Below are 26733 nucleotides of genomic sequence, written 5' to 3'. Positions count from 1 at the left end.
TAACATTAGTTTAGCTTAGTGCTGACGATAATTCATGACAGACAATGTCCTTTTATATTTCGAAGTGATTACACATTGTCATGTAAAATATCCATAAAGTAGAGTACCGCATTTTCTTTTTTCCAAAGAATTAATGAGTATTTATATTGGTTATGATTTCTTTTTCAGGACTTGAATTTCAGACAAGTATAATAAAACTATTTTCAAGTGTTGCCAATTAAAGAAAAAACAGTTTTCTGACAACAAATACTATAGTTTATATTAATTGTGATGTCTTTTTTCATTACTTCAAGTTCAACCAACTGCTTCACCTACAAATACAAAGAAATAACTGCTAATTTTGATTGTCAAGTAGTAACTCAACTCTACTCAATTTCTGCAGATATTTCTTATTGCTCTACAGTATATGATTTTCCAACAAACTTTCCTTCGGAATTTTTGTGTTCTTTTAATATAGAAGGATGTCTTGAAGACAGTTTCCATTACCTGTGATCAAATCTGAAACTATCTATGTAACTATAACAAGCTCAACCGCACAAGAGAGAAAAAGGAGCTGCTAATCTTGTAAACCAGTTTGACTGAGAATGTTGTGGAGCTTGCTACTTGAAGCAAATTAAAGCTTATGTCATCCCTTTGTTTGCCTGCTGCAAGACACATCGTAGCTCATTGGCAATCCCTTGCAACAACACTGGTTTTCGGATAACTCCGTTGATGCCACTCTGCTTACATCGATCCCACACATCTTCATCAGCACTAGCAGTTATGCCAATAATCAATGGCCACGTTCGGCTTCGAAATTTTCTAATTCTCAATGCAACTTCAAAACCATCCAACTCGGGCATGTGAAGATCCAGAAAAACAATTTGGATAGAGGTTCCAGCGGGACCAATAGTAGAAAGGCATTCTAATCCAGATGAAACAGAAGTTACAATGCAGCCTAGCTTCTCAAGCAGTCTCCGCGTCACAGCCCTGTTTACATCATCATCATCAGTTAATAAAACCTGCAAGCCCCTGAAAATGGAATTCGAATGTGGGTGCTCTGATGATTCTCCAGGTTCAGAGATGGCTATTGCAACGGATGGTCGAAGTTGAAACCGAAGAACGAGTGCCATGCTTTGAGCAAATCCTTGAGGGTTAGGGACTGCCCATATATTTCCTTGCATCAACTGCCAATAAAAACTTATTTAGAGATACTTAAGTTAAAAGTGAAAATATCTAACAGACAACTAAGGAACACCAAGCAATAGCCCTTCCTCCCATGAAATGTAAAACTAGCAGATATATATAAAGGTCTTGAAAATCTGAACGAAACAATCTATCTCAAAATAACTTAATCATGTATTAATGCCAGTAAAGTAGTGACAATTTGAGCGAAACTATCATGTTTATCTTCGTAACTTGGAGACTATACTTGTATACTAAACCACTATGCTTTGAAACTAAGTTCTTCACAAAAATATTCTTAAAATGAGCTATTAATAAGATACATCAGCAAACTGATCAATGCCAACACCAACTCCTCCAAGCTAGAGACATGCATATAAAAAACCATCGGGTATTCAATTAAGCACGTAAACTAGATGTATTTCAACAACCAGATATGGCAGCGGGAATTTTTTTATTTTTTTCCTTCTATCCAACCTTACCTATCAAAGGGTGAGGTCACTATACATTCTACTGTGATAAAAATAAAGTTAACACCTTTGGTTATCAAGAAAAAGAAAACTGTTATATCCTGAGAGAAACTAGTGCAAAAACTTTCCTCATGCAAATTCTAGCTTCACAAACATCTTTCTGCTTTTTAAGTTTCCTAACATAAAAAGGATGCAGAGTCTAACTCTAAAACTTTTAATGTGCATTCCTTCATTAGTCAAAAGAATCTAACATATGTCCACACACACACACACACAAAGACAAAGTTCATCACCCTCACCTGCACTAGCTTTTTGCAAATGGTGAAGCTCAAGCCCTCATCTATTCCCTCACTGACGTATCTCCTACCAACAAGCTGCACCGCTGGAATAGTGCCCTCTGACATAGAACCACTATGGGTCATCGCAATCTCAAATTTAATATATACATCGCCATCAGACGAGTTATGTCTCCAGGCTGCCCACCTTTGATCATTCCTTCCCTGACTTCCATTATCTGAAGCAACCCGAAATACAACCAACCCTCCCCCCTTATATCCATTTAACAGGCTTCCCACCATATGCAAAATCACCTGAAACACCCTTCTTTCATCCCCCATGACATGATCAGGTAAGGACTTCTCCACATCAATTGCAAATCCAAAGCCCTTGTACACACACAAGCATTTGGCAAGGCAAGCTGCTTCCTTTATCAATGCATGTAACCGAAAAGATCTCATCTCCAATGGAAATCTTCCACTATCCTTTGCAGAATTATCCATCACATCATTTATCAAGGTTGATAGGACATTGCTAGTCCTCACCATTGCATCAATAATAACTCGTTGATCATTATTCAAATTCTCATCCTGCATCATTGAAAGCAATCCCAAAATTGAGTGCATTGGCCTCCTCATCCCATCACTCATTACCTTTTGGAATGAGTTTCTTGCGTGGCTTGCCATCATAGCATTCATCTTTGCCTGTTGCAGGGCTCGATTTTGCTCGGCCAACTTCTCCCTCATGAGTTGTGACTCTTCAAGGACTGCAGCATGGGATAAAGCGACGGCCACTTGATCAGCAACTACCTTAATTATCTCAAGGTCCTGGCTGCTCCAAGATCTAGGATGCCCACCAGGGAGGACCAAAACCAATATCGCATAACAAGTCTGGATCAACTCTGGAGTTCCTCCTTTGAAATTGGAGACCCGAAGCATTGGCATCCGAATTGCAGCTACTGGTCCTGGCTCACCTGAGTCACCACTGGCATGAACAAGTGGTGAGTCAGGCCTGAGGATGTTCACCCCATCACTCGCCTTGATATGTACAACATCTGAATCATTTATCGGAATAGAAAAGTTGTACATATGAGAATAATTCCTCCCCTTCAACTCATGGATCAGGATCATCTCTGTTTTATTTTCATTAGGCATCCAAACTGCACAGTACTGCAAACCCAATGTCTCAGATAGCTCAAAAAGTGTTGTTGAAAGAATTGTATGCCTATCAAGCGACTTGCGAATCTCTTGGGTAAGCATCCGAACATGCATTCCAGCTTCTTTCTGTCTCATTATAATTCCAACCTCTCTCCCAAGATCCCGAGTCTTCTTCTTCAACATAAACTCCCTCACTTTCACTTTGAGAAGCAAAGGGATGAGAGTGATGAGTGTTATAGCAGTGGCACAAGAGACCAGAGCAGTAAGAATTTTGAAAACTGTGAGAGCCAGCATAAGCTGGAACGGGTGAGGGCCATAAGTCCAGCCATTGAGTAAATGTGTCAATCCACATAGCACAATGAAGGCAATGAACTCAAAAAGGACCCATTTGAAAGGCACATTTGAGCAGCTGACAAAGTAAAGCAGCTCAATGGGGATGGAAAAGTAGGCCACGGCAATTAAGAAATCGCTCACTCGCTGACATTCTAGTATGCTCTCAATGCTCCACAAGCTGTTATCATCGTCACAATTGCACCGCGGAAATCCGTTATCAGACGCGGAAACACAAACGAGGAGCAACAAAATTGATAGCCCAGATGCTAATGCTTTTAACATTGCATCCAAACAACTGCTTCTTCAATCCAGAAAACCTCTAATTTCCATTTCCTGTAAACACAATAAAAGAGCACAAACAAAAGCCCCCCCATTAACAACTAGAAGGAATTTTATACAAACAAACGTGAGATCTAACACACAAAAAACTAAATCCTGTCTAAATTTTATGCTATGAATAGATGAATGGCACAGTGATTAAGAACACATAATTTTCCTCAATTAGAAGACAATAACCCAGATACAAAGAATGTTATGCCAAAACAGAAACCCATGAAAAGGAAAGAAAATAAACTCAGAACCAAAGAAACCGTTTTTATAAATATAAGCCCACCAAACCAAACCAAAAAATAAAAATAAAGATAAATGCGGGCCAAGTAGAAAACGTACCTGTATCGCCAAGCGTTGCCAAAACCCAGATTCCAATTGAACCACCTACAGATCTTAGCCTTATAGCACATGCAGGAGACTCAAAGCACCTCCCCAGCCTTCAGCAACGACGCAATCTCATAAAAAGACAAACACACAGAACCACCAAAATTTCCCGCTGCCCATTTATAGTAATAACAAGCAGCTAGCAGCAGCTACAAGCCTCCTCCCCATCGGAGAAAAAAACCCAGTGACAAATCCCAATAAAAATTGCAAACCCAAGAAGAAGAAAGATTTTATTTTTTGCAAGTGAAAAAGTTTTTAAAAACCATTAAACCCAGTTTTCTGAAACACTAAACCGGCCACCTCGCGCCGTGTAAACCGCTGGTGGGCACTAAAAACTTGAGCTTGAGAGTTGAGAAGGCGGTGTGTGATTCGGTGGAAAGCACAAAACCAAAAACCAGGTTGCCTCTCTCTCTCTCTCTCTCTCTCTCTCTCTCTCTCTCTCTCTACGTCTCTCTCTTGTTTTCCCAGTCTTCAGCTCCCTTTATAGCAACAAAGAAAAGAAAAATTAAAAACAAAAACCCATAAATCTCTTCCTCTCTTTTCTTTATGTGTTTTCAAATTTGGACCAAAATAAAATTAAAAAGGAAGGATTTTTTTAGAGAGAGAGAGAGAGAGAGGGAATATTGTTTGCGCTTTGCGCCGTTGTTTCGTAGGAAGAGCAGGAAAAAAATATTAAAGAAAAAAGAAAGAGAAGGAAAGAGGTGGGGCCCACCCTTGTTACATGAAGAGAACTTGGACGCTCTTTGGCACAAAACGTCATCGTCACACCCAAAAACGTTTGTATTTTTTTTTTCATTTCTATCTCTCCAGAACAAAAACAAAGATCAACACCCGAAAAAAAAAAAAAAAAACAAGTCCACGTGGCAGTCATGGAGGCCTACCTGAACTTTACCAGCTTTCGTTACAAGCGCGTTCTATTCACACGCATTTGCATTTTGCATTAATTATAGGCACTTTTATCATTAACGTCCCGTGTTGTTTTCAATTTAAGCAATATAAGAACAATCTTTAATTTCTGTCAAATTCAAGTAACTTCCGTTACTTGTTGAGGGGCATTTCGGTCCAAAAACAAGAAAGACGAAAAAAGACGCACCTAAAAAAAATAAGGAAAGAGAAGCCCTCAGCGCAGCGACACAACCAACCCCACCAGCCCACACGCCAACCTACACACTCGGCCGCATCTCCCCAACCCAGTAGAAGTCCACCACTTTAATGTGGCTAGGACTACAGATTTTCCAAGTCTCGAGTCCGCATGGTATCTGAAGGGTTTATCTCAACGAGAGCTGATGGCCATCCAAACCATTTGTTAGATGAGTTGAGTCCATACCAAATGGTTTGCTGGAACCCTTGCAGAAACCATGGCAGCAACCACCCACTGGAGAAACCAACTGCCCATTGATAAAGTCGAAAAAGTGAGAAGAGATTCAAGATCAAGGTGGTGGGGTTACTGGCTGGGGAGATTTTGGGGGGTAGTGGTGTGGCTGAGCTGTGAGGTTCTCTATCTCTCCCTTCTTTTTTTCTCTTTCTTGTTTTTTGACTGAAATGCCCCTCAACAAAACAACGGAAGTTACTCTAATTTGGTAGAAATTAGAGATTGTCTTTGAATTTCTTAAATTGAAAAACAAATTGTCAAAAATGATCAAATTGAAACCACAAGGACCTTAATAATAAAAGTGATAAACCACGAGGACCAAAAGTGACATTTTGCCTTAATTATATACCAAATTAACATGTAATCTAGTATGAACCTCTACCCTCTCTCTCCTATCGCAAGTTTTAACAGATTAGGAATCCTCCGAAAGTTATTGTCTATTTTAGAAAATGAACTGATTTTTTCACTTATCTTTTGTCTACTTACAGGCTCTTTTGATTTTTTTTACACTTTAGTAATTACCATTAAAAGAGAGTAAGTGTAAGTAGACATTGCGAAAATCATAAGGGAGTGTAAGTGAACAAAAAAAGAATGAAAAAATCAGCACCCTTCCGAAAAATTATTAAATCTCTAACCACCATTTTTATGTACATTAATTCAATATGAACTATTTAGAGCCAAGTTCGGTTTCAACTCTTTTTTTCTTTTTATTTTTTTCCTTTCTAAAGTTTGTGTTTGTATTTGTATGAAAAATCTGGCTTTATGAGAATATCCTCTCTACAACTTGCTAGGAGCTCCATTTGAGACTAAGTTATTTCTTTACAAACAAATAATTCTTTTGAATAAACAAAGGAGTTTTATATTATAGGTACCTGACTTACACAATAAGAGTTAGCAACTTCCAAACTAATTAAATAATAGGAAAACATAGAGGTCACATTCGTGCAAGGGGGGAAGAACATAATGCAATAGAAACAATCGATGTTATATTTGTTGTTATGCTACCTGCTTTGGATGTTTACCCTAAATACTATTACTTAATTATTTCAAGATGTCCAAATTTAATGAATAAAACATTACAAAATACCAATGTTGGTTAAACAAGTGATATTGCGGGAAGGGGTATTGAACTTAGGACGTTAGGTGTAGAAGTAAATGTTTTTAACCACTTGATCTACAAGTCTCTTGCAACTAAAATGTTTATTATAATTCGATTTTAGAATTGGTATATTTTTATGACATCAATATTTATTTTTAAAAGTGAGTATGAAAAAAAAAATCAAAATTAACCCCTAAAATTACTTTTTAAATCCCATATATAAGAAATATGATTAGTAAAACTAAATATATACATATTTAGTAACTCAAGTGGTTAAGAGTATTTACTCCTGCATCATAGGTTCTAGATTCGATTCATCCCTCCCCAATATCCCTGGTATAAATAAATAAATATATATATATGTATACATATTTACAATGAGACTTATTATACCAAAAAATCATCCACCTCTAGATGTGCCATACCATCTCATATTTACACCATAGCCTTAAATAAGCTATACCAAACATTACATGAAAACACCACACAATAGTTGGAAAAACCAAACAAGACTCGGATCTCATGATAGCGCGAGGATATTACTCATTTTATCACTTTGCTCATGTCATAAAATGATAAAATAGGGTGAGTTTCATAAGCTTCATATAGGTATAAGAAAATTATTCATTATAACCAAGATTCTGACAAAACATAAAAGGCAAAAATACATATCGTATACATTCAAGTCAAAACATTCACATTTTCAAAGAACAAGATTTGAAGAACTTGTATAGTACTACTAGTAATTAAAACCACTAAAGAGTACCTAATATACAAAGTGAAGCTATTTTTTATTGGAAGATAAAAGGTTCATCAAATTCATTTTCTTAGTTAGCCCAACATTGTATTTATGAGCTCTAATTATCGATTTCGGCAACCACCTCAAATTATGATAATCGAATACACCTCACAAAAATGGACTCTAATCAAAATTGGGGTCTTTCACCCTAGGAAGACACAATCCCTACTTACTTAATTCCGTGGACCTAACCTATTCAGAACTCATTTAATCTCATTAATGATATTTCAAAAACTATATCTCTAAAGACCGAATTTGTGATACTAAAACTACTCGGGCGGCCATGAAATCAAGTCGGTTTTACTGAGGACGGAATTGGAGTTTTCATCATAAGCTCATGTCATTTCCATCATAAGAAGCTCTTGCAATGAAGGAGGTCCTGAATTGGAGTTTTGTAATAAAGTATATTTCAAAAGGAGAAAATGTGTTTGGTGTTCCCATTGTTTATCCAAAACACAAACAAAGAAATAACAACACAGAGTCACAGACCAAGCAGGCAGGCAGCTGTAAAGTAAGGTAGTTCTCTTGTTTGGGAGGAGCAAGAAGAAAGGAGAAATAAATTGAAGCATCCACAAATTTGGACAACGTTTGAAACGTGAGGCACATGCTGATTGCTGATGATGAAAGACTCGCACACTTGACGCGCCAACTTGGGATTGCAAATTGCAGTCGCGGGAATCGCAAAGCAAATGAGATACATATGGTGATTGTAACTTGTACAGCCCGGCCGTGAACTCCGTCCGTTTGGGGGTAGAGAGAGAAAAAGAATGAGGACGCACGAGGAGAGTGATTGCGCCATCTAGATCCTTTTTTTCTATATTTGGAAAAGAATAATACATATTATATATCACTCTTTCCACTCCATTTTGCGTTGAATTACGTGTAACTTATTAATTTGTTAATTAAGACGTATTTAACAGAGTGTTTATGCATTTAATTAAGCACCCCAATCTCTCTACCATTAGGCATTAATTAATTGGTGGGATATCACAATTCACATGCCACACTTTGGGCGGGTTTCTGAGTTCCCATAGAGCCTTTCTTTTCTTTGGGTTGGACCTATAGCTATTTTGTTTTGTGTTGAATATGTAGCTTGCCTTTTTGTCTTTAACTAGTTTGCCCGCCTATATGTGTTGCACGCTTTTGATTCAAGATTAATGATTTACTTAATCTTTAAATTCTTATTTCTTTTATTAAAAAATATAAAACAACTAAAGTAAACAATGGCGGAGCTAGAGTCTATATTAGGGGGGTCAATAGCTGAAAAAGATACGAAAATACATACAAATTTTAAGTTTTATATAAAAATTTTAATGGAGTTCCTGAGAATTGGGGGAAGCCACAACCACCTCTCGCCTATGCGTGGCTCTACCCTTGAAAGCAAAAGTCGAATTATGACATATATACGTGTGGGATTGGTAAGTATTTTACAACTAGAGTTATAAGCTTTCGAAAACCTTACTAAATTGAATTGTTAGCTTAAGTTGAACACTCAAAACAACAAAAAGCATGATTGATTACGGTTTTGAGAGTGAATTTATATTCATCCGAGAGCAGATAGCATGTAATTTTAAATTTAGATTGACTAATTAGCATAAGTATTTGTCCTCAAATCCAATCGAATGGAGCTAAAGACTAGTTCGAAAAACCTCAACATCTAACCACTTTTTACAGGCCAAATAAAAACGTATAAATTCAAACTTTAGTGATAGTAGCAAAAGCAGTAGATCAAAAAATTACGCAATGGCTCCAAGTGGAAAAGGACAAAAGATAAATCTGATGGAAAATATTGGATTTATGTTTAAAAAAAATATCCTTGAGTACTTACATAGATTTTTATTGTTGCAAACATATGTTCGGTTAGTTGGTTATGGCAATGTGTCCACTCATTTGTACTCAAATTCGATCCCCCTTCCCGTATATTAGATTAGTTGAAAATATTACTTTATAAAAATAAAAATAAAACTCATTCAGTCTTAATAAGTCATATGTTAGAAAGAAAAAAAATGAAGAGCTATGATTTAGAACTATGTATAGAATAGATGCATGCTTTTGGGAAAAATATTAGTTGAGTGGTACATTGCACTGGGATGGGGAATAAAACTTGGACCATGACATGAATGGAAGAATTTGACGCCTTGTCTAATCATATAAGGAAAGGGATTTGCCCCTACCAAGAAATTATAAAGCCGAAACGAAACCACCATTGCATTTGTATGAGAATAGTGACCGGTAAATTTCTAAGTTTGGAGATTGACAATGATTTGAATGTTGCGTGAACCACACAAAGTAATAATTAGTTGTCCCCATTGTATTATATTCCCAGCCTATCTTATAATAACTGATGTAATAGAGAATTTAAAGCAGCGTTACATATTGCGGTACATGAAACTTTTGGAGTTTCAATGATTTTCATTGTTGATACTGGATTGGTATTCACTAATCATGTAATCTAAAGTGATAGCTGGTGCTTACCTGCTCAAACCAAATATTATTACCCCAAAACTGATATGATTGAGAGAGAGAATTAATGGACACATGGTTTCGTTCCATACATCTTTCCATTTTGGAGTATCATTTTCTCACCGGACAGGACTACTCGCTGTAAGTTATCTGTCTCTTTCAATGCACTAGGGACTTCAAATCCACCCTCCCATTGTTTTTGACTTGCCTCATGGATGGATTCGGTTTTCAATTAAACCACGGTTTAAACCCAACCATCATTATGAACTTTGATGAATCCAATAGGCTTTGTGTTCCCCCCCCACCATGTCTGCTTATGAGAAGTCAGCTGGAAAATGAATGCACAAGATAAATATTAAATTACCAGTTTTTCTCTTTACGTCTTTCATAAGTAATTTGGAGCAAGGGATAGAGAGAAACAGAATTTATATACACGTATGTTAATACGTCATTCATTCAATCTATTATGCTCTTTGCAGTATTAATAGTGGCACATTCACATTCAGATGTTCAAAATTATCAGAATGACAGTTTGATCACTTGAAATGGATGTTGGCAAACCTTGGACAGTGAGTCAATGCCTCATGGCACATTATGGCATTGCATACTTTTTTGTATCCAGCCAAAAGAAAAAAGAACTGGATCCTTGTTCATGTATTGAGATGAGAATCAGATAAAGGACAATAACGTTGTGGTATTTGAAAACTTGAGAATATAGAGAAACTTGGGAAAGCATGTATCAAAGTCATGGGGATGGCAAAATGCTTAATATTATGGGGACATAAGGCATAATTGGGTTGGGAAAAGTCAAGATGGCACAAGATCACTTTCTTTTTCTTGCATTCCCATGTGCACTTGTAGCTCGATGGTACATGTTTAAGGAAGCTGGTGCTTTTTGGTGGAGGGGTCTATGCACAATGCACATGCTCATACAACATCCCATGTGTTACAAATAAAGAGCTCCATACATATCTATGGCTAGTTATTGAGTTTTTAGCAATGTTCCTTTGGTTTTAGGCTAATTCTGCACCTACTCTAAGCCTTTTTCTAATTATACATCTTCTAGTACTAGTGTTGGTTTCATCATATTTTGCTCGTCACTTTCATTTGATAACTTTCGTTGTTCTACTTAATACGTCTAACGTTTTCGGCCATGTCTTGGAGATCTTTTTTGTCAAGAGACTTATCCTATTACAAAATATAATGAGTTGGGAGTCTCCATCTATTGTGAATAAATATTCTAATTTTATAAGGCCCTGTTTGGTGAGTTAGACTAGATCGGATATATCTAATTAAAATGGATATGAGTTCTAATCATTATTTAGTGGGCTTAAATGTGTCTAAGACTGGATATGGGCATTGAATCCAAGTCCCAAATAATTGGGACTTTGAAATCCAAGCCCCAAATAATTGGGACTTTGAAATCCAAGCCCATACGTGGGTTTGAATCCGAGTCTTCTCCTACAGAGAGGGAGAACAACTCTTCGCTCTTCTCTTGCCAAGAGCGAGCACGCCTCTTCTTCGGTTTGCCGTCTTCACTCTTCTCCTCTCTCTTCCCCTGTTTCTCAGTCTTTGTATTTTTGGTGCTTTAGGACTATTAGTCTGATGATTGTATAGCTCACATAAAAGAAAAGAAATGCAACTTTATGTTTTATTGACGTATTGTCCTGACCTGAATGTGACAGAAACTTCAATCTAGGCTCATTGAAAGTTCATCCTTTAATTCTTTTTTTCGCACAAGGCAAGGGGGAGCCATTGAAGAAGTCAAGTTGGCTCAAATGAGGACCTGATTACAGTGCTGCAGACAGACCCATCCTCTCATCATGTTGAATTATGGAAAGAGTCAAAGCTGGGACATTCTTGTTCTTGTTTTGTTTGTATAAGGTATAAACCTAAATATCATCAAAAAAAAAAAAAAAAAAGGTATAAACCTAAATAAATTGGTTGGGCCAATCCTTAAAACATACATTAGAGTATATGGTTGGGCCACAGTAGGCCAAGCCTTAAATCATAAAACTTGGCCATCGTATGGTATTGATTTGAGCCCAACAAAAGTTTTAGTTTCAATTCGGCCTTTTGAGAAAATGCAGCAAATCACTGAGTCTATAACATTAATTTATAAACACCATCTTTAACAGCAGACTTTTCCCATTACATACCTAATATGTGACCGATTGAGTAGGGTTAGGACTGAAAATGTTGATTTATGCCCGCCGGACCGGGGTGTTCTTCCTCTAAACTATGTGTTAGACGTGATACATATAATTAGACTTGCCGATATGCAACGGGAGCATTTTGGCATATTGTATCTTAATATATATGTTATAGGGGCATACACATTTTTTAGGCTGGCAAATAAAAAGAAACTATATATATTATATGTCATCTGTAATTGTGAGCTCAATTAGGGTTCTTTGAGAATGAAGACAAAGTATTGGTTGTGGTTTCTTTAACCTGTGTGCTTCTAATGACGTATTTTTTTATATTAGCAATAGGCCCCAAATGATGTATATATTTGGAAAGTGCCCTAACTCTCTAGAGCCTGCTTTCTTGATTTTACTAATATGTACCAAACACATACACATGTCTCTTCCTCTTAGAGTCGCATACACAGAGTGAGACATTAATAAGATAGATTGGAACATAAAGTGTGATTTCGACACATGAAAGTGAAGCTTAATTATTATGGTTCATCATGCATGCAAATTGTGATTTACCATTCTTTTTTAGTGTAGCTATTATCTGCTACATCCTCATGAGAGTGATAAAATTATAATTAGCTACTAACTCTACTAGTGCAAGTAATGATAGCCTCTCTCTCTCTCTCTCTCTCTCTCTCTCTCTCTCTTGCTTGTATATGTCAAAAATAGAAAGTTGGCAATGAAGAAGCAGAGACAAAAAGATGATTAAAAGGTTAACAACAACAAAAATGTTAGAGTAGAGCACTAGCTACTTAATTTTATATGCTTAGTATAAAATGTAATTTTGTTATAGTATATACTTTATAGCACACAACCTTTCTTCGAAGCAGGCACCGAGCTATTCATAGGCGCCTGAAGTGGCCTTGGCCCCCTCCATCTTCTCACCTCCTTTTACTATTAGAGAGTATAGTAATTAATAATTATATATCAATTGCAGAAAAAATTTCATAGTTTAAAGCTTGTGGCCCCCCAAACATCAAACTCTACCTCCGCTTTTGCTTGGAAGGAAGAATATTAATGAAGCTTGTTGAGAGCTAGGATGAAGTGGAGGCACATGCATGCTATAGCTAGGTATTGTCCGTAAAAGAGTTTACAGAAAATGAATGAGGGAGATATGTATACCACAGTACGGTACAGAAATTAAGTAAAGGTTGATTCTTTGAGATATAGACGTTCCCCTTTTCTGGTGGCTGTAATTAAAGGTCCATAATGAGTTGTTCAATTTTAATTATGACCCTAATTCGTTGATCTTTTGTCATTACATGTAGGCTTCCCATGGACATTTCTGCAAAAGCTCACATGTAGTAGAACTCAAAGACTCAAAGAGTCAGAGAAGGCGTTGACCTTTTCCATGTTTATTATGGGACTGTAAGAAAAGTGCAGACCTTCCTTTTAATTATGTCATGACTGCTAATATAATGCCATGAAAAACTTGCACAAAGACATATATATATTTATTGGTAATCTGATGATCTGTGGCTTTATTCTTACAAGAAAAAGGAGATGTGTGTGCGTGCTACAAGATTTCTGTAAATACCAAGAATTTTGAAAGATGTATGTCATATCAAAAGGACAGCCAAGTGAAAAACTTTGTAAACTTAATCTGTAAGTGAAGAACAGAAATATATATGCATGCTATATTGTTAATAAGCTATAGATATTGCACTAATACTTCATTAATTAACAAATTAATTCGTACCGAGGAAATCGATATCTATCCTTCTTTTCTTCTCCTTAATTGTTTTGAAATGGAGACCTACATACATATATATAACCAAACCTAGACAAATTAAGGAAAATACATATAAATTTTTACAGTGCACTTCTTAAATACCTTTTGTGCTTAAGAAAATAGTTCTGATGGAGTAATCTTCACTAATCTCTCTACCATGTGTTTCCTTGGTAGTAGTCATATATCCCTAGGTCAATTAAAGTGTACCCTTACAAATTATCCATGCCCAAGTCGAAGCTCCAAATCCACCTCATCATTACTCCTCAGTCCCCTTCTGTACTCATCATCTTCCAAATGGTTGGGGCTGAACTGCAAGCTCAAATTTGCACCCCAGAGTTCTTGGTTCACACCCAAAGACTGATGCCTTGACCCAATTGAATCATCATGGTCATAACCATATGGGATTCTAGGGCTGGACCCAGATGGCTGAAAATACATCTGGTAATTCCTCTGATCCACAACCGGATAGTACCCTGAACCCGCCTGGCTTGAAATTGGTGCAGTACTAAATTGTTGATGATGATATGTACTCAAAGAGGAGTATTGATCCTCATTTGAGTAGTGGTTTGAATTTAGTGATGAAGTACCTGAGACGAGTTGCTTTGCTTTGGCTCTGTCTTTCCTGTGGATATTCATGTGACCTCCCAGGGCTTGAGCGTTGGTGAAACCCCTCTTGCAAAATGTGCATTCGTAGCTTCGTTTCGCCGTAGTAGAACCCGAATCTTGATCATGATCTTTGACTTGATCCTCATCACTTGATAAACTAGTCTCTGGGCTTCTTGGTCTCCAAGATTCCATGTCGAAAACCCTTGTTATTTTCAAACCAAGATTCCTAATTTTCTTCACTTGGAATCACAAAGCCAAAGAATCTCTCACACACAGTTGGGACACAAGATGAACTGAGAGAAAGAGGGTTGGGTTGAGGTATTATATATGCAGATAGGAAATTAATGGAAGTGTGATGGATGCAAACTACAAGACACATTGGCATTTGCTATATATATATATATATATTGTGGCTTTAAATTAAGGGGAACACAATTTTGGCATTTGTGGGAAGACTTTTTCATGAGCCGGCTATGAAAATGGTTCCATTTTAATTACGTTATTTATTTAGTTTTTTGTATTCTTACCATTAAGTTCTTTCTGCCGCTAATTTTGGTTTTGTTTCCAGTTGTTATTTGTCATCATCTCTACTCTACATGTGTGAATGGGGTTTTGCTGCAGCATACTGCAATACGAGTAATATGGCTACTACTATTAACAGCAGCTGCCGTACAACTTAATTTTTTTTCCAGATGCTATATCACGCCTTCAAGTAATAAGGTTTCTCTCTTATTTAATTACATCCTATATTTAGATTAAACGTCAACCCGTTTTCTTACCCTCTTGTGACTCATTGATTATTGGAAAGAGATTATGTGGTTCATTTGTCAGCTTGCTTGGTCTCCAAGACTACCTAGAGTGAGCAAATTAACCCCATCTATGGTCATTGTTGATTGAAGAAAAGGGGATCACGAAAGTCGAACTCTAATTATAATTGTAAGGGTGCCTTCACGTTAACTTGTACACTTTATCATGTTAAAGGACTCACAGAAAAAACGCAAGACGACAAACTGAGAGTGTGGATAACACTTTTCATGTTTGATTATCCATTCATTGAATTGAACCAAGCTAATTAAGATCCAACTAAACAACTAGCTATAGTACTCAATTAGGTATAAATTATAATTAGGAGATGATGATGATGATAATGAGAAGTGGGAATTGGGAATTGGGGGGAGCAGTTCAAAAGGAATAAATAGATAGTAACCCTAATAATTAAAAAATTGGAAAATCTCCACCACACCATTTGTCTAGTTGTGTGTGTAGTAGCAGTTATTAGCTGGTGCTTTTTTGTATCGGAGACGGCCAAATTAAAACACGTCCTGCTGCGGCATCTGATGGCATTTTACCTTTTGACCATGTCTCTAAAATGATATCATCAGTGCTTACTGCTAAGACCACAGAGACGGCTACTTTCTTCCTTCTTCTTTTATAATTAACCCTCCAAGTCCAAATAATTATTCATCATCATCATCAAATTAAATGTGCAATTATAATAATTAATAATAATAATAATTGATTACATGCAAACAAATCTTGGACAAATGGAAGATTAAGAGGGCGTCAGTGACAGCAACGTGAGTGCTGTATGTTTAGTGCTTGCACTGCCAATTCAATTCTGATTAGCCATTATAAAATAAAATATGTGAAGTGGGTTTTGCAGATACGATCCAAATTATGTCTGTTTCTTCCTGGAATTGGAATTTCCAATCAATGTATGGTAGGTTCAAAAACTTGGCTTCAATATCATGGCTCAACCAACGATTTAGAGTTAAGTTTCACTTTTGGTCCCTATAATGTGTTTGAATTTTCACTTTAATCCTTGTTGTTATCTTTTTAGCAATTTAAAAACACGTTCATATTTTCGCCCAATCGCTCAACATAAGCGGCACATGCTTATTGTGTGTGCCTCTACTCTGTCTTGCCTTTTTTGCTTGGTCCCGGGAATTCAGCCTATGGTTGGAAGACCTACCCGTAGATTAAATGCTAGTTGGTTACTGAGTTTGAGACTTGATGTGATTCAAAACAAAAGGAGACAAATTTGTAAGTGAGATTTGTTGAAAATGATTGGGGTGAGGAAAGAAAGAAACGGACACACAACGCAAAAGAAACGGAAAATTAGGTTGGGCCAGTCATAGAAGGGGGCCAAAATATTTGGGCCTAAGTACGGGGCCTCTATGTAAACAATCCAATGAATTCTTGTAGAAATGTCCACACATTTGGATTTTCCTATTGCAATATTTATGAACTTGTTCTTGTTATATAAATTTCTTTTCTTAAACAAAACCAAAACCACAATTTCTTGTTATATGCATACTTCATGAATGTGATCGTATATATAAATTATCTTATACGGATGTCTGAATTTACGTCTGGATGTTATTACCGTGTATTCCATAAGGAAAATTAAGATGTTGATGTGGCTGACTATGCCTTAATTCCTTTATGCCATCACACCATGGCCATCTATCTCTCTTCACTTTCACTAAAAACAGCCACCTTTGCCGCTTCTTCATAATCCTATTGGTCTCCATTTCTTTCTCTGTACTTTCGTTATGCTATACTATACATGTGAAGGGCCCCTCTAAGTCTAAATTATTTTCCCTTATTTTCCTTTGTGGTTGGTTTTATTTAAATTATGGCATGCAATAATTTGCTAGTTAGGGTTAAGCTACTTCCCTACTCTCTCCTTGATCCTAATTTAGTATAACTCGTTACTCTTTTTCTCTTGCACATATATATATATATATTTTTTAATACATAGAATCTTAGTGATATTAGGTCTTTGTCATGTGACCCTATAAAAAAGGACAGAGTGAGTTAATTAAAAGTCGACTGTTATGAGAGTTTGAAATTGAAACCAAGTTTTCAAAGACTCATAAGAAGAAATTAAAATAAAAAACAAGTGATTAAGATAAGTTTGATACGAAAACTGTCCATAGACGCAAACTTCTTAATGTGATAACAAACAAAACGAAGAAAACAACAATATCATGTCAAAGGTTTAGCTTCTTTCCTTTCTCAATGTTTGATATTTGTACATGCCCTTCCTCCCACAGCCCATCACCCATAACTCCCCACCATAACCCCCTCATTATAGCAGTTTCATTGTGATGGGCCAAGGCTGTACACTGCAAGGCCTAGAGAATTTGGGACTGCAAATTTTGTACTTTGGGCCCAATTAATCGGGTCGGGTTCTTCTTAGGCAAGCAAAGTCTATTAACTTTAGAGAGCTTGAGCTTCAATTCATAGAATGATAACAACATGACGTGATGTTCACATACTTGTGGCTGAGTGACTTTAAACTGAGCACAGCATGTAATGAAAATACAAATGAGAATGGGCATGTGCTCTCTCTCTTCTTCAGTTATCTTCCATTCACTTGGACCTCAGAGTTATTATTAGGTAGGGCACTCAATGTGACCAATATTCCTTTGTCAACCAACCATCTAGGATTGAGCATAAAGAGAGAAGTAAATTTGGTTCCAATACTTAAAAACCACAAAATATATCTGAAAATAGTCAGGGCTGTTTTTATAGAAATTGATTATGTTAATAAGCGCTTTTATCAGAAGGAGATTGAAATTTTTGTTGAAACTCATAAGAACTTTCAAAATTTTATGCACAACACAGTCAGAAACTCTTTTGGTTGTCAAAAAGAACTTTTAATCATTCTAGACTTCCAGAAACACTAAAAAGAATAAAATTACAAATAGATTGACATCATTGAGACTCAAACCTATCCTTGTACAAAGAGACATGCGCTAGAAATCAGCTCCACCAAATATATTTATGTGTCGATATGCTGCACACTAAAATATATATACAATTTATATAATATTAACACATACAATATTTCAGGAGCTCTACCCTATATGGTGGCACCACTCGCATCATGCCAGCGGCCCCATTGTTCCTGTTTGATGAGTGCTATGTTTGGCTAAGAGTTTGGGGTGTCTCAGCTCGCTACAATAGTTTGAACTGACCAAAAAATTTCATTCCATGTAAGGGAAAAGCCATCATACCATTTGACGCCCTGACATTGTCGGGAACATGCAATCCATCAGGTTTTGGGAAAAGCACCAAATGACCCACCACACCACACCGCATAAATTTCCATTGACATTGCAAGTCTTTTGTATTTATGCAATCCAAGACATCAATTTCAATATATGATAGAGATCGCTTCGCTACCATGTTTTAATTCCCATGCCACTTTTTCATTTTCATTTTTTTTCTTGTTTTTGGCTTTCTATACTGTTAGCTATCATCACCCCTTTTGTTTTTCTCTTAAAGAAAAAGAAAATTACATTGACAACCCAAGATTGAAAACTTCCCAGAAAATTTTATATAATATTACATGAATCATCATGCATGCATATGTAAACTTCCCAACTCATACAACCTTTCGTTGCATGGAATAGATTATTTGGAGACAAATTAGATGATGGGTTCTATTGTGTATTATTATTAATCTCTCTCTCTCTCTCTCTCTCTGAGGTAACTGGTGTGGAATGTTTCAATGGTTAGATAGCTTGTAAGCGACCGAGGCCGGATATGAAAACCACATATGCTTTTTTTATTACATCCTTCAAAGAGTACTTAATAAGAAGAACTATGTTGGTTTTCTTTTAATAATTATAATTATTAGAGCATTATGAGTAGAATAATAATCCCAACATAAAGCTTTCTCCTGAGCCATTTACTTTCTCTTACAATTAAACCAACTGTACTTCGTGTTGTTAATTTGTTAAGTTACAGTTAACCTAACAAGTTCCACAAACCAACAACGAATATAACTAGAAAACATCAGAAAAAAAAAAAAAGGGAAGAAAAGAAAAAGAAGGTGAGATTCCTGGACTCTCTCTCTCTCTCTCTGCCCCTTCCCTTTCTAAATGGAAAAAAGAGAAGACATCAGTCAAACTTCATAACTCAGTCATGCATCAAACTACAAACTTCTATAATTAATGTGACTGGCCAGCTGATTTTCCCCGAGCTGGGAAGCAAGAAATAAAAAATATATTCAGTTTTGTTAAGTCCTCATGAAATGATCGATGAAATAATATGCTTACAATAGAGGATTACATGCCAAATATATATGTTGTGGGAAAACGCAGTTTAACAACGACCATTAAGACAACTAATTTAACTAATATTCTCTTACATTGAAGCATCTCATCCAACATTAACATTTCTTTTGCCTCTTCATAAGTTGATCTAAACCAAGTGAACATACCTTCTTAACTAAAAGGATGCTTGAAAATGTTCATCACTAGCTAGCTAGCGAAAGCTAGGAGTATCCTAACCGAAGTTCCAAATCCAAGTCCTCCTTATTTGTGTCACCAAACATACCAATCTCCAAATCCAACCTAAGAATTTGACGAGGATCGGCTGCCTTCTTCAAAGTCTTTATGCACCCATCTTGATCTTCTTGTCCAACCCCACACAAAGATTTTGCACCCTTCAATTTACTACTTAAATCCGAAGCTTTGAGGTTTAAAGGATGATTAAAAAGGGTGCCTCCCACAACCCATTTCATATTTTCGCTAGATGGTACCGAAAATATAGGTGGTGGATGAGGAGGAAGAGGAGGTGATATCAAAGAGGGTAGTGATAATGAGCTACTAAATGGCGATACCAAAGAGGAGGATGATGATGGTGATGATGTTGATAAGAAATTAGGGTTAGGGTTAGGTTTAAGGTTAAGGTTAAGGTTAAAAATGGTACTAGTGTACTGAGCATCTATTGGGGGTGAGTTTTTTAGCCTGGCTCGGTCTTTCCTGTGAACATTCATATGGCCCCCCAAAGCCTGAGCAGATCTAAACTCTCTTTTGCAGAAGCTACACGTGTAAGACCTTGGAGGCCATGAGAACCCATTGATGTAGTCTTCTTCACAGCTTTGGCTGCAGTGGATTATTCTTTTGTTGTTCGAATCTCTAATGGCTCTACCATGGTCTTTCAAGTTGTTGCTCAACCTGTTCTTCTCCATACGTGTATGCTCTGATTTATCAGCCAGGCTTAACACGGTCAAGAAGATCAAGACACAGAAGTCTAGCTAGCTGGCACAAATCATATATATCAAGTTAAAGTTTGAATAACTCAAGAAACTGCTGCTGAATTCAAATCAGCTCAGTTATTTGAAAAGTTTTTAATCACTAGAAATGAAAGTGATGACGGACTTACAGCAGAGGGGAGGAACGAAGAGATTCGGACCAGCCAATATATGTAGATCAATTGTCTAGAGAAGAGTCCAAGATCGTGTTGAAAGAAAATGTCAAGAAATAAATTTCTGACTCTCCAAGCTTTGAAATAGAGGAGAAAATGAAATCTCTCAAAAGTTGTGGAATCATGGAAAGAGAAAGAGATTTATATAGATTGAAAAAAGAAAAAGAAAAGTAAAATGAATAAATGGGAGGTGACTGACCTGAGAAAAATGGTGATGATGGAGTATTGGGCTTTGAGTCAGAGAGAGAGAGAGAGAGAGAGAGAGAGAGAGAGAGAGATTAAAGCTTCTGTAAAGCCATCAAATTTGTAGACGAAAGACTGAAAAATCTGATTGGATGGTACCCCTGAAAGTGTACCATATGTTTGGTCACTACTTACTATACGTCGAACCAAAGTCTGCCAGGATTATACCTTTTTGCCAAATCTAGCTCTCAGTGTTTGTGGATGCTATTAATTTGTATCTAACTTTATCATATATATTGGCTTCGTACATGATCAGCTTCACCACATGTCTCAATTTCATTGGTCAGCAGCTGGGAAACTTCAATGACTCAACTATTTATACTACATTAATTAACTTATTACCGAGCAAGCTCTAAAGACTTATTACTCTGAAATTAATATTAATTAATCATCATCATGAGCTCAAATCACCTTATTATTAAGCTCGGTAGATGCACTATTTCCCAGAAAACCAAATGCCTTTTCCAGTCAAGTAATTTTTGTTGAAATGGACGAGGGTAAAAGTCTGATCTCATTAATTTCACAAGCATATGAATGTTCTTGGTTCTTCTCAGTTATTCATCATTAGTCATTTATGGACTCATACTTGGGTTTGATTTCCATAATTTGCATGCACGCATCATGCATGGTGCGTTTACTCCTAATCATCTCGGCAAATTATAACATAAAGAAATGGAGGTTAGTATTCTCTTTTAAGAGAAGTACAAGAAATACTCTTTGATGTTTGTAAACTTCTTCACATTTACACAGGATCATATTTTCTAAAACCACACATTATATAGTTGATAACATTACGTTATGGTGTCTATTAACAACTCGCTTGTCATAGTAATGAATTAAATTACACTATGTGATTAACATACGTGGTTGGGAAATGTGATCATCCCTTTAGCATTACTAATAGAATGTTAGGAACTTTATTATAGAGAAGATTTGTTACCTCAAAATCATCTTCTTCTTGAAAAAAATACATAGGAAAAAAGACTTTTTGAAATTTTCCTGTCCTCTTGGTTAATTTTCGTTTTACATGCGCATGTTGCACTTGGACGAGCTAGCTAGCTATATGGTTGGCTGATGACAAGTGGTTGGTTGAGTTGCTAAACTGCTTTACATGTTGTTGCCAGATATTTGTTTTCTTTTCAGTTTAAAATACAATCAAATTTAAGAGAATGCATTGGTTTACACACCCCTCAATGCCTCACAAGAAAAGAAATCTGAGTGTACCCAAATTTCTCCTTTGCATTTTGTGGCAAAAAAGGAGTGAAAGTTTTATCAGAGAACCCACATAGCCAAAAGATCCTACCAAAGATATGAGATTTAGTGAAAGACCCAATGGCCAATTGAGCGAGTCCATGGAATGCTAAATATGGTTTGTGATTGCTATAAGGTTCTAGAGACTGAGTGGCAGGGTTTACCCGCAGTGCACTCTGGTGCCGTCTTCTCCACTCATGGTTTTTTTTGTTTTTGCAGCTGCTTGATATTTGGACCAGCCAATCACAACTTTGTGTAGCATGAATTAATGTGATTTTCTGTTGTTGATATATTTCTATGTTTATGTTTCAGAATTTAGGGCACTGAGAAAATAGACGAAACATGGACTATATATAGAGGCCCTCTTTGGGCTTGATTTTCTGTCAGTCACCATAATGCTAATTGGTGAGAATCATTAGGGTTTTCCATTGATTGCTGTCTCATCAGACTTGAAATCCTTGAACCCGTCTCTCTTGTCTCAATAAAGAAAAAAACAAAGAAAAAAAGACAAAGCTCCCATCACATACACTCTCTATCTGCCAAAAGACTCAAAACTTGTATTATATATAGGAACTTAACAAGATAATTAATTAATCAGGGAGATTCTCCAATAAGGATTTTAAGTTAAAGATTGGTTACATATTTCTAATTTCGACCGTTGAATTGCATTCATTAGATGTGTTGGTAGATTTAACATGCAACATACATGCAATTCAAGGATTGAGATTAGAAATATGTAACCAATCCTCACATAAAAACTTATTGGAGAATTTAACATCTTCTTTTCTTTTGTAATTTATTGACACTTTTTAATTGATGTGACTGTCTACATCATTTTTTACATAAGGTGATATGCGAATGTGGTAAGAGTAACATTACTCTACATTTATTGGTTGGTTAATTTGAAAATTATTCAGTTAGTGTTTTTGAGGAAGCAATAGTGCCTCTCTAATCCAACAAAACATTTTTCAAAACTATTTTAGCAAAACACAAAAACCAAAAAACTTTTAAAAAAAAAAAAGGAGAAAAAAGAGAAAAGGAAAAGTGTTTTTTGTTATCTTGTGTCACTCTAACCCACACCAAAAGTAACAATTCTGATTATCTTTTTCGAAGTAAAGAATGTGACTTGCAGAAAACGATAAATCGACCTAGCAATTATGTTTCATATGAAAAAACAAAATCAAAAAACATATAGTAATTGAAATTGAAAGAAAAGAAAAGAGTTATTTGGTTTTATGTAGGCTGTTTACACCATAATGAATCGAGCAGTCCCAGCCACAAAGCGACTAGCACCAAGGCAACCATGCCTTCTCCCATGCCGAAGGAAGACACACTTCCGAGGTCGAGCAGACCCAGCCACAAAGCGACTAGCACCAAGGCAACCATGCCTTCTCCCATGCAGAAGGAAGACACACTTCCGAGGTGCCAGACACCTGCCGAAGCTCTCAAATGCCAAACCTAATCTTCAGGACACGTGTCGCCACCACCACGGCTTGCACAAAGTCCCACATTGGAACTTTGTGCAAAGCTCCCACTTTCACTTCCCTATAAATAGGGAACAGTACCCAGGTAAAACCGAGAGACCATTCCCCTACTTTCACTGTTACTCTGCCAGAATTACTACCTGTAACTGACTTAGGCATCGGAGAGCCTTCGGCCGGCACCACACCGGTGTCCGAAGCTTAACGGTTGCTTCTCCTCTTTTTACCTTCTGCAGGTCTTACCAATCCATTTCACCTAAGGGCTTCAGCCCTCTTCCCTGCTGAAGACCTAGTACCTCTAATCACTGAGTTGGACTCAAATAGTGGCCGAGCCATTTTGAGTATCAACATAGGCTGTAGTCCAAAACAATCTGAGCTCACAACGGGAGCTGCTACAATGAGGGGTATAAGCGAGCGAGGAGTCTAATTCAACTATATGTAAGTTGAAAATGTTAAAATTTAATGGTTAGATTGAACCCTCACTTAAATCCCTCATCCATGCCCCCTCATTGTAGCCTTTCCCGCACAACACAAGACAACGACCTTGAAGGATCTCAAATTGAGTGTGGCAACGGGCTTGTTTATGGGCCCAACCCAGTCAATTAATCTTCTATTTGAAGTTAGTTCCATTTGAAGGCCCAAAAGGAGGAAAGAAGCTTAGTTCCATTAACAAAGAGAGAGAATAAAAGAGGAGAAAACAGAGGATCCTCAAGCCTTGTCTAGGACATGGAAATTGGAATGATGTATACACACACAAGTCAATTTACATCTTTCAACTAAATTAGGCCCCTGAAGTTAGCTATCTGCTTTCATTGGAAAACCATGGTCTTCAATCTTAACTTCTTTATTAACTGATCCACCTAAAGCTAACAAGAAGTTGGGATGAAATAGATTCATAATGCAGAAAAAAGGAAAGAAAATCTGAGCACAGATGAACAAATGCTTACAAAATGGCATACTCCATTTCATATGTAATCAGATACAAATATAAAGCTTTCTATACAACAAAGGAATCTGTATTCTTCTGTATGAGAACAACTAGACACAAAAGCATGCCAAGAATTCACCATTAATCAAAAAGGAAAAACTCTCTTGCAATTGCAAATATGCATGCATGCATGCCCTGCCTCAAAATTCAACTAACATATCTCAATCTATACCACCCCCAGTGCTGCTATGTGCACCAGAAACCTGAATCCTTAGAAACTCCAATTCCATCTCCAACTGGAAATTCCTCCCCCTCTCATTCTCCAACTCCACCCTCAGCCTCTCAATCACTTGCCCCATCTGCTCCTCTCTGCTCAACTCCCAAGCTTCCACCCCTCTCAACACGCTCAACAATTTCATCACATTCTGCCTCTGCTCATCCAAGCTCCCCATGAAAGCCACTAGCGCACCAATCATTGCTTCCCTATCCAAACCACCAACCACATTCCTACTCAGGGCACCCATCAGGGCTTCCTCATCAACACCACCACCACCCAACAATCTCCTTATCTCACCCACATTCTCACTATGCTCACCCACCGCCATTGCTTCCCTCTCAGCTTCCATCACACCCACATTCTCACTCTCAGCCTCCTCCTCAACCCGACCCGGTGAACTCGGATTCGACTCACTCCACTCACCTCCCCTGTCCTGGATGATGGATTCTCCACCAAACCGAACCATTTTCACAGCAGAATCGCCTTGAGGCTCAACTGGGAACACAGGGTGGAGATCAAACTCATCCTCATTGAAATTCCACCCACTAATTCTTCTGTGCTTAGCCCTCTGCCTCGCTGAGCTACCTTCATCATCTTCCTCTTCATCCTCATCATCCTCAGCATTAATACCCTTCTCCTTCATCAGCCCTCCCAAAGCCCTGGTTTTCTTGAACCTTTCCTCAACGCTAGGCAAACCCTGAAGCACATTCTTCACCAGAAAATCCAAGGCCCGGCAATGCTTGAAAAACGAGTGCCTCAGCAACCTCTCCGCAGTGGGCCTCTTGTTCGGGTCCTGATCAAGACAACAACCCACCAAGTCCTTGAAGGCCTTAGAGAACTTCTTGCTCTTGTAATTCTTGTCGTGACAATTTTCATAATCCGAAAACCGAAACCTCTTCGTGATCTTCAAAAGCAGAGACTTTGAAGGTGGCAAGTTAGACAGGGGAGGCCCCCCATGAGCCAATTCCAGAGCTGTGATCCCAAAAGACCATACATCCGCCTTGCATCCGTAGCCGTTATGCGAGTGTATCACCTCAGGCGCCATCCAATACGGCGTCCCAGCAACGTCGTTTAACCGAATCGAAGACTCTCCACTCGAATTGGCGTCATAAACAGAAGCAGAAACCCCGAAGTCTGCAACTTTAACCGACCCATTGAAGTCAATCAAGATGTTACCAGCCTTGATGTCTCTGTGGAGGTGCCCTTGGTCATGAAGATACGACATGGCTTTCAATGTCTCCCTGAGGACGACGGCAATGCAGGGCTCCGGTAGGCCGTCGGGGAAAGCAGAGGATATTATGGATTGGAGAGACCCGGCGGACATGAACGGCATGACGACCCAAAGATGACGGTCCACAGTGAAAGAACAATGGGCACTGAGGATATTGGGGTGTGAAAGAAGAGAAAGCGTCTTGGTTTCACGTCGAATGTTGTCGAAATTGGCCCGGGATTGATCGAGATCGATGGACTTGATTGCCACGATTGTGTTGTTCATCGGCAAACAGATGGCTTTGTAAACAACAGCGCTTACGCCGAAGCCAATTTCATCGAGGATTTGGTACGCAGTTGAGTCCAATGGGAATTGGACTTTCTTGGGTTCTGGGTTTTCTTGGTGAGAAGAAGAAGTCGACATTGGAGAAGACAAAAAAGCAGAGATCTTGATGAACTGAATTGGGTTTTTCTGAATTCTGGGAAGTGGGTTTTGTTGGAGGAGATTGATGGGTTATGAGGAGATAAAGAAAAGTAGGGGTTTAAGCAGAAATCTTGTGAAAGGTTGATGAGGCGGTGAGTGTGCCTTTGGGACGATGCATGTGAGTGGTGAACAAAAGTTCGACTCATTTTCTACTTTTTCATTACTCATAGATACTTTGTTACAATAATTAATAAACACATGAAGTTGCTTGGTTAAAAGTTTGATGTTATCATAATTAGTAATAGTTTT

At 37.5% G+C, this 26733-nt stretch overlaps 4 protein-coding genes across 5 annotated transcripts; all 4 read right to left on the bottom strand.

Annotated features, from left to right (window-relative positions):
- Nucleotides 1-237: 237 nt before the first annotated feature.
- On the bottom strand, nucleotides 238-4805 carry LOC117624385 (ethylene receptor 2). Its single transcript, XM_034355592.1, has 3 exons — nucleotides 4070-4805; nucleotides 1934-3733; nucleotides 238-1166 (listed from the first exon to the last, which is right to left on the bottom strand). The coding sequence occupies exons 2-3, from the start codon at nucleotides 3680-3682 to the stop codon at nucleotides 621-623; spliced, it is 2295 nt and encodes a 764-aa protein (XP_034211483.1). The 5' UTR covers nucleotides 3683-3733; nucleotides 4070-4805; the 3' UTR covers nucleotides 238-620.
- Nucleotides 4806-13996: 9191 nt separating this feature from the next.
- On the bottom strand, nucleotides 13997-14578 carry LOC117615982 (transcriptional regulator SUPERMAN). Its single transcript, XM_034345178.1, has one exon. The coding sequence runs from the start codon at nucleotides 14576-14578 to the stop codon at nucleotides 13997-13999; it is 582 nt and encodes a 193-aa protein (XP_034201069.1).
- Nucleotides 14579-19434: 4856 nt separating this feature from the next.
- LOC117614275 (transcriptional regulator SUPERMAN) lies at nucleotides 19435-20970 on the bottom strand. 2 transcript variants are annotated; one of them, XM_034343027.1, is made up of 3 exons: nucleotides 20811-20970; nucleotides 20570-20688; nucleotides 19435-20445 (listed from the first exon to the last, which is right to left on the bottom strand). In XM_034343027.1, exon 3 carries the CDS (start codon nucleotides 20373-20375, stop codon nucleotides 19677-19679), a length of 699 nt encoding a protein of 232 aa, XP_034198918.1. In that variant the 5' UTR covers nucleotides 20376-20445; nucleotides 20570-20688; nucleotides 20811-20970; the 3' UTR covers nucleotides 19435-19676. The 2 variants fall into 2 exon arrangements, with proteins under 2 accessions (XP_034198918.1, XP_034198919.1); XM_034343028.1 differs by having other exon boundaries at nucleotides 19435-20441; nucleotides 20570-20970.
- Nucleotides 20971-24682: 3712 nt separating this feature from the next.
- LOC117615475 (serine/threonine-protein kinase BLUS1-like) lies at nucleotides 24683-26609 on the bottom strand. The gene has a single exon (XM_034344558.1). The coding sequence runs from the start codon at nucleotides 26422-26424 to the stop codon at nucleotides 24736-24738; it is 1689 nt and encodes a 562-aa protein (XP_034200449.1). The 5' UTR covers nucleotides 26425-26609; the 3' UTR covers nucleotides 24683-24735.
- Nucleotides 26610-26733: the final 124 nt, after the last annotated feature.

Source organism: Prunus dulcis, chromosome 1 (assembly GCF_902201215.1).
Source record: "Prunus dulcis chromosome 1, ALMONDv2, whole genome shotgun sequence".
Classification (NCBI taxonomy): domain Eukaryota; kingdom Viridiplantae; phylum Streptophyta; class Magnoliopsida; order Rosales; family Rosaceae; genus Prunus; species Prunus dulcis.
Note: the sequence above shows the minus strand (reverse complement) of the source record. Positions and strands in the feature narration are given on the sequence as shown.